Source organism: Brachionichthys hirsutus, chromosome 4 (assembly GCF_040956055.1).
Source record: "Brachionichthys hirsutus isolate HB-005 chromosome 4, CSIRO-AGI_Bhir_v1, whole genome shotgun sequence".
Lineage (NCBI taxonomy): Eukaryota > Metazoa > Chordata > Actinopteri > Lophiiformes > Brachionichthyidae > Brachionichthys > Brachionichthys hirsutus.
The window spans coordinates 11,578,112-11,590,869 of record NC_090900.1 but is presented as its reverse complement, the minus strand read 5'-3'; the positions used below and the strand labels follow the sequence as shown (position 1 = coordinate 11,590,869).

The 12,758-nt window shown below is 45.1% G+C and overlaps 1 protein-coding gene across 1 annotated transcript; it reads left to right on the top strand.

Moving 5' to 3' along the window:
- Positions 1-482: 482 nt before the first annotated feature.
- Positions 483-8,178, top strand: sncaip (synuclein, alpha interacting protein). The gene is made up of 11 exons (XM_068738638.1): positions 483-542; positions 890-962; positions 1,082-1,617; positions 2,169-2,337; positions 2,467-2,738; positions 2,939-3,118; positions 4,147-4,260; positions 4,769-4,894; positions 5,667-5,836; positions 7,014-7,103; positions 7,200-8,178. Exons 1-11 carry the CDS (start codon positions 483-485, stop codon positions 8,176-8,178), a joined length of 2,769 nt encoding a protein of 922 aa, XP_068594739.1.
- Positions 8,179-12,758: the final 4,580 nt, after the last annotated feature.

The following is a 12,758-nucleotide window of genomic DNA, read 5'->3' as shown; positions in this document are numbered from 1 at the left end:
ATTCTTTGGGACTATTAGAAATATTAGCATCAGAGACGGGGTTTGTTCTTGCTGTCGTGGTTCAGGTTGCGTGTTATATCCCTAAATCTTTGTTCCCAATGGGAACCACGCTGCTGCCCGAGCACCCCTGATTATCCCGTGTGTGGCCTTTGATCGCAGCAGCTCAGGCAGATCTGGGGGAGGAAGCTTAAACCCTTTTAAACCCAAGACGAAAATGATTTGCTTTTCTTCAAACGACATTTTTTCCATGCAGCCTTTTTCTTTTTTTTAGTCAGTAAATGGGAAAACAAGCTTTAATTAGAATTCAGTTTCCTCTCTATTCACTGAGCAGCACTTTGTCATCAAAGTAAGAAACAAAATGTGTGAACAGAAGTTTCCAGTGGGATTGTTCTCGCGTTCCTGCAGCTCCTTACTGTGTTACTCATAATGTTACCGTGTGTGTTCCTGTCTGCAGCTGGTTGGGAGGTCGATGATGCGGTGTGATGATGGAAGCTCCTGAATACCTGGACCTGGATGAGATTGACTTCTCCGATGATTCAGTGGTCAGTGTGAGCTAATCAAGCTAACGGCTGCTTATTGCTAGGCAACAATAAATAGTATAGATGCTTGTCAGTAGAATTCGGTGGCTGCACAAATGAGAAATTACCGCCTCCAAAATCAACATGACATTAAATCAACACCTCTATAAGTCAGTCTGGATATAAAGGAGGGATTATAGCCCTCATAACTGGCAGATGTGTGTCTGATTGCGCATCTGCAAGCTGCACCCCACTGCATTGCTACCATCTGTCTATAAATACAGTATCACGATTCCTGCGCTTAACCTCCGTCTAAATGGAGATGCTTCACGCGGCCGCTGAAATGCTGCGTCGTCTTCCCTAACCTGCAGTATTCTGTGACTTCTCTGAAGAGCATCCCAGAGTTATCCAGGAGGAGTGACGGCCAGGCGGAGGAGAGACCAGGTGACTGAAGGATCATGAAAGAATAGCTCACTTAAATGTCCGACTCTCTTCTTGAATAACGCTGTGTGGTGTAGTCACCTCACTATTTACGTATTTCCTTGCGTCTCCCTCTCCTGCAGCTCCAGCCATCAACTGGAGCCGTGGCGTTTCCTCACACGGCGGCGGTGGAATCAAACCCACGGGGCTCGCTGACGTCCATAGTAAATTTCGGCCAGTGAAGAGAGTTTCCCCTCTCAAACATCAACCAGAGGCCACTGACTCGGACTCTGATGGTAAAGTTCAGGGTCAAGGACTGGGCGAACCCGGGGAGGGCAGCAAGGATGACCTCGGCTCTGACAAAGCGACCCGGGCCTCCACCTCCTCTGAGGGAACAGAGGGGAAGGCGAAGGGCCTCGGCGTTGGAGGTAGCGACGCCCAATGTCTGTTTGGGGAGCTGGAGCACTATGATTTGGACATGGATGAGATCCTGGATGTGCCTTATATCAAGTCCAGTCAGCAGACGTCCACTCTGCCTCGCGTCCCCCATGACAAGCGCTCGGTGACAGGGAGCAACCTGGGTGGAGGCACGCTGGAGAGGAGCCGAGGAGGGCTGAAGAACTCCACATTACCCCACAATGAGCCGCTGGGCCTGGGCAGCAGCGGCTCACAGACACCGGTACAACGTCATTCCTCATTTTTATGTAAATGGTCCACGGAGTCTAAGAGGGCGGGGGGCTAGAATCAAATAATGTGGACATAATGTGTAAACTTGAGTTGCGAGGATAATCCTAAGCAAGCCAAAACACGAAATCATAATTATACACAATAAAAACATTTTATCAATGCGTGTAGCAGGTAAATTAAGGTTTCTGATGGGATGAACATTAGAAGCTTCATGGCGGCTAATTCCTGAAAAATGTTTTGCACTTTAGCCGTAGCTGTAAGGAATATTTGTTTAACTTTAAATCATTAGTTTTCTTTTGTCCGTGTTACAAGTTGGTTTAGTCGTCAGCGTTTTCACTGATCTCCACCTGGTGGGAATGCATGGCGAGATACAGCAGTGCATTAGTCGCGTTAGTTAGATGTCAAGGATGCGTACATGCAGTAATACTGAACGGAAATATTGCTTCTGGAAATTCAGCAGGTCACTTTAAATCTCAATCTAATATGTTGACGGCTTTCTTTTCTGGCTTCTGCTGAATCTTTGAATTCATCTGTTTGCTGCAGTACTGCGTTCTGTCTCCGGTGAAGTGGTCAGACCTGAGGAAGTCCAAGTCCATGGATCCAGACCTCCAGCACCTCCACCGCTCCCCAGTTGGGGGAGGCTACCAGTCCGAGACGCACTCCTCTGGGCTCCTCAGCTGCTCCTCCTCCCTCTCCTCATTCTCCGATGCAGGTACAGACTAAAAAAGGCTCAGCTTCTCTCATTGTCTGGTTTACCGGTTGTTTTTGTTATTGATATAAACAGTAATAACAAAGTATATAGCCATGGTGAGTTTTGACTGTCTGAAATATTGACCTCCAGAAAAGCTTCTGTCAGCGCGGGTCTATCCTGACTCCCAGACGCAGAGGCCGAGCGTGGAGCCTCCAGGAGGTCCGGCGCTGATGTTCCCCCTGCCGGGATGTGGCACGGGCAGGCAGGACATCTCTAAGCCCTGGGCTCCTGGAGCAGGAGGAGGAGGCAGTGGAGTGCAAAGATTCGGAGGAGGTGGAGTAACTGGAGGGGAGGTGGATGAGGACAACAAGAAGAACCAGAACATCATCAATATAGTCCGAGAGGGGCAGATCTCTTTGCTGGTGAGTGGGAGACATTCTGACCAAAGAGAGTGGGAGTTGCCAATCTAAGGGGTCGAACCCACCTTCCTTCTTCCTCCTCTTCTATATCCCTCCCTCTTCGGTCGCTCCTTTCTGCTCCCGATCTCTTTTGCATCTTCCCTTCCACCTCTTTCTTCCTCGTCCACCCCATTATCTTCGTCCCCTCGCTCCTCGTCCCGCAGCCTCACCTGGCAGCAGATAACCTGGAGCTGATCAGAGATGAGGATGGGAACAACCTGCTGCATATCTCAGCCTGCCAGGGTCACGCTGACTGTCTGCAGCACCTCACCTCGCTGATGGGGGAGGACGGCCTCAACGAACGCAACAGCCAGCAGCTCACACCTGCTGGTCTGGGCGTCAAGGTCAGTAAACGGCGTCATGTAGACACGTCTGGGTGGAACTTAGTTTATTATTCATTTATGAATGTTAGTGCAACAGATAAGAAACCATGTGACTCGTTCTGTTGAGTTAAGACTCATTTAAATCAAGTTGAGATTTGCTTTAACTTAAAGCTGCTTTAAATCCCACCCATCCTTGAAGCTCCAGTTAAGTTTATTTAATATTTTTTTGTATATACAGTAGCTCCAGATCACAACAGAGGTCGTTTAAGGCTACCCTTCCTGTAGAGACGGTCTTTTTGTTTAGCAAACTGAACAGTCTTATGTTATTTATCTTATTTACACAACTGTTCTTGTTTCTTTCTCAATGTGGTGACACGTTTACAGATATATTATGGCAGTATCCTCAGAGTACAGCTCTGTCAGGAGTTTGTCCCAGGATATTATATATATATATATATATATATATATATATATATATATATATATATGTATATATATTTTTTAGGTTATGATGTCATAAAGCAGAATGACAGAAGCTGCTTGAAAATATCAATAGAAGCTCTAAATGTAAATAACATTTATTACAGGACAAGTCAGTACTGCTTTTAAACGGCTTTATTTTTCTCCATTTTATTCTTCTATGTAGAATTATTAGTTTTTAACTATATCTTTAAATGAATGTGGACATGTAGATATTTTAGTGGCTGTTGGCTGCTAGTCAGTGAGTCAAAGTATTACGTTTTTAATGAAATGATAACATTTAAATCAGCTCTCTCGGCAGCGGTAAAATGTTCAAAATGAGCCTCAGCAACGAAACCAATCTTGAGCAGCTCCTGTTGTGTCTGTCCTGCAGTGGAAACCAGCCACTTGATTGGCTGCCAAACAGGAAGTGTGTTATCAAGAGGCAAGCTGGGCCGCTCAGTCCTGACGGGCTTTTATCACGCCTCTTGTTTATTCAGATTAATAGTTGCTTTCCAGCCACCCCAGACTGAATCATGTTGATTGTGTGTGTGTGTGTGTGTGTGCGTGCGTGCGTGCGTGCGTTTCAGAACGGTCATCTTGAGTGTGTGCGGTGGATGGTGAGTGAGACGGAAGCCATCGCAGAGCTGAGCTGCACCAGAGAGCATCCCAGTCTGATCCACTACGCTGCTCGCCATGGACAGGTAGCACACGTAGCATCACAAGTACAGAACAAACCAGGAGCTCTGATGTCCACGGGGATCGTCATTTCAAAGTGATTGAAAGCATACACTGTACATGTTTAATACTTTTCAGAAATGACAAAACTCAGAGATGTAGCATCTGCTCTTATTAGAAATGCAAACATTTTAAATTGGCTACTTTACAAAATAAAGTGACACTCATAAGTGAAACAGTCATCACGTTTAACGAGATGAAAACAAATAAACAAAGTGCATTTATAACAGAAGCACAGGCACTCTGCCAGTAAAACGTTATTTTTCATGTATCTTTTTTAGATTAAACAAATGTAGTTTAGTTTTTCACTAAACTACAGTAGTAGTTCACCGTGCGCTCTTCTCCTGTGGAGACGATGGTGCCCGTTTTAGCCTATGGAGGAGCTGGTTGTCTGTCGGTGAGTGGGGCGTTCTTGGCTCCCTTGTTTTGATCGAGCAGTAACACGTCTGCTCCTGTTTCTGCCTGTCCCTCCAGGAGAAGGTCCTGTTGTGGTTGCTTCAGTTCATGCAGGAACAGGCAATCTCCTTGGACGAGGTCGACCAGAACGGAAACACCGCGGTCCACGTCGCAGCTCAGTATGGACACCTGACCTGTATACAGGTGTGCAACTTCATCTGCGTTTTTCACAGCCTGAAATGTGGTCAGATTCGGTTTTTGTCGAAAATGCTCTGGAGCAATCCAATGACACAGATGAATAAGGGAAGAATAAAATTAGCTTTCAGAAATCTGGTGCCAAATTCTATTGATTGTTTTGCTTACACATGCATTGTTCAGAGGATTATATCACGCGGTGGTTAGGAGCTTCGAAACAACGGAACGGCACTAACAATACACTTCTAGTTATCCATAACATGAAACTGGTTTAAATCCACAGACTTATATTACAGTACTTCAACAGTGTAGAAGCCAACGTTAACACCAAATTTGTGTTTTTATAAACCTTCATCGGTCTGTTTTTATGGAACATCCACTTTTGGTTCCTCTACGCCTTCTAATCATGACAACATGATTTATTCTGAAATGTGTTGGACAATCTGGAGATGGTTTTCCTGCAGTGGAGGCTGAGGTTTTTTTGATTTTTTTATTCCTGGTAGGTGGCACACCCTGCTGTAGAGGCGGGTATTATCAGCCCTGTCTGCTTCCTGTTGGCTAACCGAGCCGACAATCAAAATACTGATTAACTTAATGATCTGTTTTGGGTGAAATGCTTTTCCTCCTCAGCTGATTCCACTAGCTCTGAGCTGAAGGGGGAAGCGTTTTACAAATGGAAATGTTCATGGTTCTGATTTGGATCCTGCCTCTGGAACAAACGCCAGCGTGTGTGAAAACTTGCCAGACCTCAGAGTGGTTTAAAGTCTCTGTGTGTGTCCAGACTCTGGTGGAGTATGGCTCCAACGTGACGGTCCAGAACCAGCAGGGGGAGCGGCCTTCCCAGAGTGCCGAGCGGCAGGGACACACTACATGTGCTCGATACCTGGTCGTCGTGGAAACCTGTATGTCGTTGGCCTCACAGGTGGTTAAACTCACCAAACAGCTCAATGAGTAAGTTATTACTGGTACTTTTCCTTCACATATTAAAGTACTTATTTTTGTAGTTTCTCAGTCGTTGTTTTATTTCATTAAACCTTTTCTTGTGCAGATTTAATTTTGTCTTTTAAACTGTATATGTATAATCAGATATTTCATTTAGATTTTTCAGCATGACTTCAGATTCATTTTCATATATTTCAAGAATAGAACTGCATATTGCCCTGAGAACTAAGCCACCAAACAGATGCAGGCAAGGAGCTTCTAAATAGCAGCAGTACTACTAACTGTAGTACTGCATTTTGCAGCCGTTTCCTGAATCACAGTGGAACGGAGAATAACGTAACTCTCAAACAGAGTCCAGTCTCACAGAATGGTCAAATTAGCATTTTTATTTGAAGCTTCAAAGGTACAAGGTCATACAGTGCTAGTATCTGTACGCGACTATGACGAATACGAGGAAAAACCGAGTTTATATAGTAATCGTGAAGTGAAGTGTGTCTTGCGAACGAAACAGAGTGGAGGAGGATAATGTGGGAAACAAAACATCTTCTTGTTCACTGTCCAGCCGGTGCCGATAAACTCTGCTCGTAGACAAAACATGCTAACTTGAGTAAAACATTGTGCCACAGAGAAATGTACTGTGAGCAGTGGGAGAGAACACTGATCAGTGCATATCATAAATGGTAAACTGGCCGCACACATATATATATATATATATATATATATAGCGCTTATTACACCTTCATGGTGCCCAAAGCAATTTACATTACGGTTTGGAGTTTGCACATAAGAGCGTCCGTGAAACGAGACTTGATTTGGTTGTCTTCTATCCTGCATCGGTAATCTGTAGCCGTTGGTGTCGGGCCTTCCCATCTCTTTTCATTCTGTCTTTGTTGCTCATTCAGTTTGACGTCCTTGATTTATCATTCAAAAGAAAAGAATAAACACTTCTGTCTACTTCTCTTTGAAAGCACATTTTCCCCATTCATTTTTAATGTCTTCCGGGAGTGCAGTTCGGGGCGGTCTGGGCTCCATGCTCGATCTGATAGGTTTACAAAGTAGCTGTAGCTAACAGCCAATGGCTCAGAGGCTGCAGTCACGGACTATTGTCATCAGACATGACTCGGCAGTGTACAGGTGGAGGGTTGTCGGTATTTATCGTGTTGTGTGTTTGATATTTATTGTACAGACAGGCAGTGGAAAGAATGACTCTACAGAAACAGCTGCAGAGACTGACGGAAGCCAACAAGGCAGAAGGGACGCCCTCCAGATCACCTAGGTAACCGTGTTACTGGTAGTAACAGTGGCAGCATTGAGGCTGTAATAGTTGTAGTAATAACAAAAACGATCATTTCGGTCTCTCTCTAAACTCCAGTTCCCATCAGCCCTCAGTGGAGGCGTGGCCAGAGATGATGTTGACAGCAGAGGGGACACAGGGTGACAGTCAATGGTCGGTCCGTCAGGGAGGTGTGGGGTCGGACCCTGTGCTGAGGCAGCTGCTGGGGAAGGACCTGCCAGACGCAATGTGTCCCAAAGAGAGGCTGCCTCCAGCATGCAGCCTGGGCAGAGATGGTCCCGCGACCCTCGGGGCCCCCGGGGCCCCCGGAACACGCAGAACCGGCCTGGTGGAGCGGCGAGAACTCAAACTAGCAAGACTCAAGCAGATCATGCAGCGCTCTCTGAGTGAATCTGATTCAGATGGCTGTCCACCAGAAGAAGGTAAAAATCAGGGGGCTCCGGCCTCGACCGGGCTGCGACCGGATCGACCGTCCCACCTGCCGATCGCAGAGGAGGAGCCAGTGTCCGACCACCTGAAGAACCCCCTCGCTTCTTCTTCCTCAGCTGAGAAGAAGTTGTCACTTTCTATCAGCGGGTCAAAGTCGATGGATAGCGTGGGCTGCAATCCTTCACCCACCTCCGGCGACCCCGACGCCGCAGACGGTAAAACTCCAGATGCTTCCGCTGACCTCCACGATGCTGCCAACAGTCAGAAGAATGCCACCAGCCCCAAGAGCGCCCTGAAGTCACCCTCATCTCGCAGGAAGACGTCTCAGAACCTCAAACTGAGGGTGACCTTCGATGAGCAGGTCCACAAGAGCCCCAGGCAAGAGGCGGAGCAGAGCAAAGGGCATCATGGGAAGGAGCGGACTCCGACGGGAAGTTCTGAAAGCAAACGGTCATTCGGGGCTTTTCGCTCCATCATGGAGACGCTGAGTGGAAACACAAACCACAACAATAACCATAGCGGTGGTCAGACCGGCTCCTCCTTTCAGAACTCGCCTGGCAGGAAGTCAGAGAGTAAAGGCAGCCCAGGAGGAGCCGCTAAAGGCAAGAGCAAAACCAGCAGCGTTTAACCAGTCGGTGCAAATTGAAGGGCAGAGAGCACCTAAAGATCGGACCGTTACGAAGAGCGAACGTGGGAAATGTATAGCAGTTAGCATGACAGACAGCTAAGGTGTCAAACTGTAAGGAGTTTTTTTTCTACTATTGACGTCGCCATTATACAACGTTTCACTCATTTTTAGCTTTATTTCAGAGTAAAGGTCTTTTGTTTCTCTGACACAGTAAAGATGAATTTTAATATTTATGTTCATGAAGGCATGATTTGAAATTATAAAATGTGGTTGTAATCACACACACACCTGGTTAACAGCACGACAAATAGTTTTAAAACCACTTTGTATATACAGTATTTAATTATTCCATCATATTACACGCATTATTTTCACTTTTTGTGGATATTATCTATGCAGTACTTTTGGCATGAAGTAGACGTTAGAGTTTTTTTTTTTTACGCTTTTCAGACGGGGAGGTTCAAGGATGCACCTTCTACAGCAGCAAGCAGCCCATCGGTTGTATGAACGTTTAAGACGCAAAAGATGATGCATCAATGCGTATTTGTCCTTCCAGAAGTTTTGTCCAGCTTTCAGAAGACTGTGAACATTTACAAAGCTTGAAACTAGTATACTACGGCTGTTATCTGATGCTTCCAGTGTTTGAATATCGGTATGTTGAAGATGGGAAGGCTGTTTCCACTGAAATCTAGCAAAAAATCGACAAAAGAAGTATTTGTTTATGGCTGTTTGCTAACCTGCTTACAGATGAACTCTGCTTATGTTAGAACTAAGTTTGTGTAGTAAAGGGTTAGAATCACTGGTCCTGTTTGATGCCTCAGTCAGGCAGCATTAACACTAAGACGTCTCCTGCACCACCTTGTGACGGGAGTTCTGATGTTTACTCGTATTTTTATATCATTTATTTTAGGCTTTTAGAAAATCTCTATGCATATTAATCAGTTTTATCTGAACATGCACTTATCTACTGCTAAATTTGAACCAGTGCATAATTTTGTGGTGCGCTTAAAGTGACATGAAGGCCTCAGTAGCAGCCCCTAGAGGCGGCAGCGCGCATTGCACCTCATTTTACCAGGGTTGAATGCAACACTTTAGTTTGAGTTTTGTTGCTGCAGTTGTGTTGTTCTCATCTACATTGAGGATGGTTGGACATCAGTCCGTGGAGGTTTTACATCCTGCATGTTTACGCGTCTGCAGTTTGGATCAGTGAGATTCTGCTGAGCAGATCCTAAGACTTTAGGTTTACATGCTCTGATGGGATTCAGATCCTCTTCCCCCCCATCTTCCCAATACAGGACATCCCTCCTCGTGTTCATATGTTCGTCTTGTTTTCCAGTTAAACTAGGATTGCATTGAATTTAATGCATTTTCTTGTAGTTGCTAATGAACACCGGGTCTGTGTACTTGACAAGTTATCCACATATTTTTGGATGTGTAATATATTTCTAAACAGAAATGAGACTCTGCTCTTCTGAATAGAGTTTTAATAATAACAAATGTTTCTCAAATGTTCAGCTGTTCTTGAAACATGGACGGTTTTAATTCCCCCCCCCCCCCTTTCTTGTCATCTTATTTAAATAAATTATCCGAACTGGCACCAACTCAAACTCCCGTTAAATCCAATCAGCAGTTGGGACAATGTGTTATTTCACTTTTATTTCGCTTTTACTCGCCAAATGAACCAATCCTCTGAGTTTTCTGTGAAACCCAGTTTACTGTATCTGAAGTACCGTCATAAAAAAAAGGCGCCTGTAGGATGAAGAACTCGACACGTTTGACCTGTCTCTTTCTGAATTGTTCAGAGGGACCTCCTCGCCATCGATTCGGATGGTTAATCTCAATGAAAGTAAAAGAGATGCGATATCAATGAATGTTGAGATGTCTGATCTGAATTTATTTTTCTAGGCAGATGGCTGCTCTTCTGCTCCTCTGTCGTGGAAACTGAAATGAAGTGTTGCTATGAGAGAATAAATGTTGCCGTGTTGTTTTCTGTCGATAATAAAGGCCTCCTAGTTTTGGAGATCAGCTGAATATCTACAGATGTATTTCTGAAAAAGTGATGAACTCTAAAGTGCAATGGAAATAGATCAGACAAATTAACCATGACCGACGACTGACTTAAACGTCCACTGAGGGTAGGAATGGGTCAGCTCTGCGTGGGGCGATGCATGTTTCTCACGTCAAACAGGAGAGCTGCATTCCCATCATGCCTATATTTTAGATGCGTTTGAGGCTGATTCCTTTGTGTACTGGTTAATTCTCTTAAAACTCCTTTCAGGTCGTACATTTGTTTAAAATATTCATGAAAAATTGATCTAGTGTCTGATTCCAGCCTAATGAGCACTGACGAGAAGAGACGGATGACGAGCAAAACCAAAAGGTGTTGGGAATCTGTTTCCTTCACATAGACGTGAAAACCCAAATTAGAAATGATATCTTCTGATTCATAAGATTGATAGAATCAAATCCAAGTTTGCAAACTGCTTCAACGGCTGTCGGACTTTACTTTTGCCGAGAGTTCCTCCAGCACCGTTGGGCGGGGGGGCCCTCGGAAGGTCCCTGGGCCCCCTTTGACCACTGCTGATCAAGATGGATGCTGTGTGTGAATTGTGCTCTGCTAATTTAATGGACAATACATAACGGAGCGTATATTTATTTCTTTGTGCCTCAGCGGCATCAAAAACAGTCATTTAACGGGGCAGGATTTATGGCGTTTGGGTGGCAAATTGGCCTTTGATGGTTCCCACGCAGGCTCGGCGGCTTCCCCACGGAACCTAATGGGGTTTCTGTAATGGCGTCCTTCAATCATGGCGGTGAATATGAAGCATGAGCTCTCCGGCTCACAATTAGCAAAACAACACGGAGAGATAGCAGGATGTGAAATGTGACGCGTCGAGGATTTATCACGATTTCCCGAGCCCTCCTCGCCAGTTCAGGTAGCAAAAAACAAGAGCTATTCATTCCCGGCCTCTCTCTTCCACTTTGTGTTGGCAGTTTTCTGTTACTTTGAATAATTGTATAATAAAGACACATGATTATGTAAGATTGGTCTTTAATTATTTTACCAAGGCCTTGGGGCTTCAGTCATACAAGCAGAACACCGGTTGTCCGACTGAAGCCAAGGGCAGTGAGCACATCTCGCTTATATAGGCACACATTCTTTGGTTCTTGGAACAGTAGGCAGGTGTTTATACAAGAGAAACGCTAAGTAACAATGTGGGAGGAAGTCATAATTTCTAAGTGTCAAACACGGAGACTAAGTGTCAAACACGGAGACGCAGTCCAGAACTGTTTATCACGAAAACTCTGCCGCACACGAAGGTCTTTCGGTGAAGCGTGAATGGGAACCTCTGCAGACAGTTATTGTCCTACTAACCGTCCCTGTAGATCAGTTACTTAACATTGTTCAATCTCCACTTAATGATTACTTGATTGCTTTTGCAATTATCAATTATATAATTGTCATTATGCTAATTGCTAAGTAATTATTCTATTGCCAATACAATTTCCCCCTTTGATCACATCTAAAAGTGATCACTAAAAATGAAGAAGATAGGACAGAGAACCAAAAGCAGTGAGATGTCATACACCATACTAGTTGCGGTCTCTGCGAACCACAGACAATTCAAACATGTAGGCAAAACTCATGATTCTCGAATGGCAGAACGACGGCACCAGGAGTTATGCATGAAATGATGATTATAATGTCCTGTATCTTCGTAGTGCTGTCCCTCTCCGGCCCAGCGAAGTTGGTGAGAGCGATGAGCAGGGGCAGGAGGTCGAAAAGCAGCGGCATCAGGAAGGATGGTGTGCACAGGGGTCGGTGGAGTGATGCGTTTTTATTCACCAATCACTCTTTTCTTCCATCAGGGGCGTGTGATGAGGGGTCGGTGGAGTGATGCGTTTTTATTCACCAATCACTCTTTATTTCTGGCACAGCTTCTTCGGTCAGGAGTGTGTGTTGATGGGTCACTTTTCAGCCGTGTGGGTCGTCAGCTGAACTTAGAAGGGATTCCGCCACTGTTGGTGTGTCCAGGACTTTCGTCGGGTGTTCTTTACCCGCACGAAGTCTCTGGATCCGATGTTCAGGCAGGTGCATCTGCTGCTGCTGGCAAGACGACACGTCCTCTCTCTTTGGTCTCAGTCAGTACCTGCGTCAGATTCATGCAGTATTGGGTCAGTGCATCATCACACAGTGTGCTTGGCAATAGGAACCAGTCCAGTGGTTGGAGGTCGTCCAACCAACACCTCAATTGGCGACAACGGATTATGCTGTGGTTTAGTTCTCATCTGTAATTGCATCAGTACCAAAGGTAAACATTTAATCCAGGATAATTCCAACATAACTTCGTTCAGTGTGGCGTTGTTTCGTTCTACAGCGCCACCAGAGTGCGTCTGGTAACTGCAGTGTGTCTTCAGGTCCAACTTGAGTCTGTCACTGAGTTCTGAAAGCATTTTGTTAGTCATTGTTGAACCATTGTCAGATAGAATCATTTTCTCCATCGCTGAAGCACTTTGTTTCTTTGTGCTTCAACCAAATTTGAAAGCAACACATCCTCCCCTTTGACACATGGTCAAAC

What these genes read in the sequence shown, in the direction of transcription:
- sncaip (XM_068738638.1), top strand. Translation starts at nt 483, where the DNA reads ATGATGGAAGCTCCTGAATACCTGGACCTGGATGAGATTGACTTCTCC. An exon ending in ACTTCTCCGATGATTCAGTG is followed by an intron (nt 543 to 889) that starts GTCAGTGTGAGC and finishes CCTAACCTGCAG; the next exon opens with TATTCTGTGACTTCTCTGAA. An exon ending in GCAGCGGCTCACAGACACCG is followed by an intron (nt 1,618 to 2,168) that starts GTACAACGTCAT and finishes TGTTTGCTGCAG; the next exon opens with TACTGCGTTCTGTCTCCGGT.